This window comes from Gadus macrocephalus, chromosome 8, assembly GCF_031168955.1.
Source record: "Gadus macrocephalus chromosome 8, ASM3116895v1".
In the NCBI taxonomy this organism is placed as follows: Eukaryota; Metazoa; Chordata; class Actinopteri; order Gadiformes; family Gadidae; genus Gadus; species Gadus macrocephalus.
The window spans coordinates 14,813,203-14,815,826 of record NC_082389.1 but is presented as its reverse complement, the minus strand read 5'-3'; the positions used below and the strand labels follow the sequence as shown (position 1 = coordinate 14,815,826).

Sequence of the window (2,624 nt, the reverse complement as noted above, 5' to 3'; positions counted from 1 at the left end):
ACACACACACACACACACACACACACACACACACACACAATATGTCCTCTAAACTCGCCCGGCACTCAATCGTGAGAAAGAGAGAGGAGAGCTCTCCGTGGTGCTGAACCCAGAATATAAAAACCCTCTGAGCTGGGAAGGCAGCTGGCTGCTGTGCAAAAAAAAAGGAAATAAAGAAGAAAAAACATAAAAGGGTAAATTAGGATAAAGAGACTCGGGTATGAGCGGTTAAACAGAGGGGAAACGAGGGGGAGAGAGGAGAGAGAGAGAGAGCGAGATGCAAGGAGTGAGATAGAGAGAGAGAGGGGGGAGGGGGAAAGAGAGGGGGTAAGGGGGTGAGGGGAAGGCAGGGGATTTGCTGGGAGGACGGTAGCTACAGTAGGCAGGGGGCGTGTTCTTTGTGTTGTGATCTGGAGTTTGCCAGCTCAGCCTCATCTGCTGTAGCGCAGCGATCGGACCTGGGTCTGCGCCGGAGAGGGAGAGGGACAGCAGACCTTTGTCAAACACACACAAACAGACTTGCTCACTGCTCTCCTCCAGCCTTCAGCAAACTGTGGACTAGGATTTATTTTTCTTGTTTTCTTTTCCCTCACCGGTGTGACAGGCGACGAAAGACAGAGGTAGAGAGCATCTGCATCTGGAGGCGACATCGTCACCGACTCTTGGAGAAGGGATGCGTTGGGGCGGGAAAGTCGTGCCGATCAACCTAATGCCGGTGTGAGCGAGCGGAGGGGAGGGGGGAGGAGAGCTCGCTCTGTGCACCGGCACAGTGTTGTTGCTTGGAGTTCCGACTGGAGGATGCTCTAGCGTTTGAGCGCGCCGTGCCTTCTGCCCGCGCCGTGCCTTCTGCCCGCGCCGTGCACCCATCCGATTGGTGCCAGTGTGCCTGGTTTCCATCTTCTTCTGCTGCTGCTTCCCCCTGCGTGCCTGGCACTTCCGCCCACCACCCCATCCACCCACTCGCGACCAACCCCCCCCCTGCAACAGCCTCCATCATGTGCAGATGTGTGGAGCAGCGGCGGTGAAACAAGCTGGGCGTCGTGGGTCTCGGAGTCCACCGTCCCCGTCTGGAGACCGGAAGGGGGGGCGGAGAGGGTCACCTCTCTTCAGCGCGCTATCCAGGGCAGGGGGGGGGTCTCCAGACGTCCCCTGTCGTGTCGCCACCTTTAACTTTTGGGAGGAGGAAACAGGAGCTCCCCGCCCCCACACACGGTAGTCGTGCAGCTGGCGCGTACCATGGATGGACGTCTGTGTGGATTGGAGTGGATTAGTGCACCCGTGCTCCAGGACAAGTCACAGATCACCTGCCGGACTCACCTGGGCCAGACAAACGCACGCGCCCGCTGCACTGTCTGCCTGCCTGCTGGGTCACAGCCCCTTTGTAAGTATCATGCATCAATAACACGCCTTGCATGGTTTTCATGCAAACAAGTGCAAATGCAAATACAAGTTGTGTAGCTGGAATTTATAAAAATGTGGACGCAAATGTCGCCTGTCTCTCCAACTTGCACCGACCACAGTTGAGTGATGTCAATACTGTGTGTGTGTGTGTGTGTGTGTGTGTGTGTGTGTGTGTGTGTGTGTGTGTGTGTGTGTGTGTGTGTGTGTGTGTGTGTGTGTATACGTGCACGTGCACATGCATCTGTGTATGTGTGTGTACGCATACGCACGTATGTGTGCAAGTGCGTTCCACATGTCGTCACTACAACGTAAGCATGGCAATCTCTTCTGACACGGTGTCACTAGAATGTCCACACTGCCCTTCTCCCGTGACACCGTTGCCCGGGTTACCGAGACGGTGTGCCACTTCAATCAATGCAAAAACAATCCCCTTGTTGTTGTTGTCTTTTAGGCCTTAATTATCAAAGTGCAACACGGTTTGGTAACCGCTTGCAGCTGGAGTCATCCGGGGTCAGTGAGTAGGAAGATGGACGTTTGAGGGCAGAAAATCAGCCCCTGACATCTGATGTTGTTCAGCAGGCGCAGCGCCCCGTGTGTGAACACAGCCAGATAAACAAGCTGATTCCAGTGCAGACAGCACTGCTGCAGGCTTACAGGGATTAGGCAGACAGGCTTAATTCAGCTCCAACCGTGTTTGAACTGTGGAGCTTTGCTACCTCTGCATCCTCCACGCTGCTATAGCGATGGAGTCCTCCACCTCCTCCTCCTCCTCAGCTTCTCCCTATGGACACCTTCAGATCCCAGCGTGCGCACCTGTGCATTCACGATAACGCTCACCAAAAGGCCACATAAATAAATAAATAAAACAATAAAGATATTTTCGGCGAAAAACCCTGCATTCACTTGACACCCGAAAATGTCTGCTGCCTTGTTTGAACTCTAGCTCCCTTATCGCTGCTCTCCTAACTCAATGTTAAAAAAAATGTGACTGAGCGGGGCCTGACAGCAGCAGCAGCAGCAGCAGAGTGGAGCAGGCAGATAAACCCCATGACCCAGCTCTGCCTGCCATGCTGTGTTATTCACAGACTGACACAGAGGTGGACGGATGCTGATGGCGGGTCAGACAATGCCCTGTCTCGCTCTCTCCCTCTCTCTCCCTCTCTGTCTCTCTCTGTCTCTCTCTCTTTCTTCTCTCTCTCTCTCTCTCTCTCTCTCTCTCTCTC

General features: G+C 54.2%; 1 protein-coding gene across 1 annotated transcript in view; it reads right to left on the bottom strand.

The window, feature by feature from the left end:
• Positions 1-431: 431 nt before the first annotated feature.
• The window catches only part of LOC132463007 (collagen alpha-1(I) chain-like), an 18,554-nt gene continuing 16,361 nt past the window's right edge, over positions 432-2,624 (bottom strand). The window contains exons 38-39 of the mRNA XM_060058858.1: positions 594-661; positions 432-464 (exon numbers count right to left, since the gene is read on the bottom strand). Of these exons, the coding sequence (XP_059914841.1) occupies positions 432-464; positions 594-661 (101 nt within the window). The remainder of the gene's footprint in view (positions 465-593; positions 662-2,624) is intronic.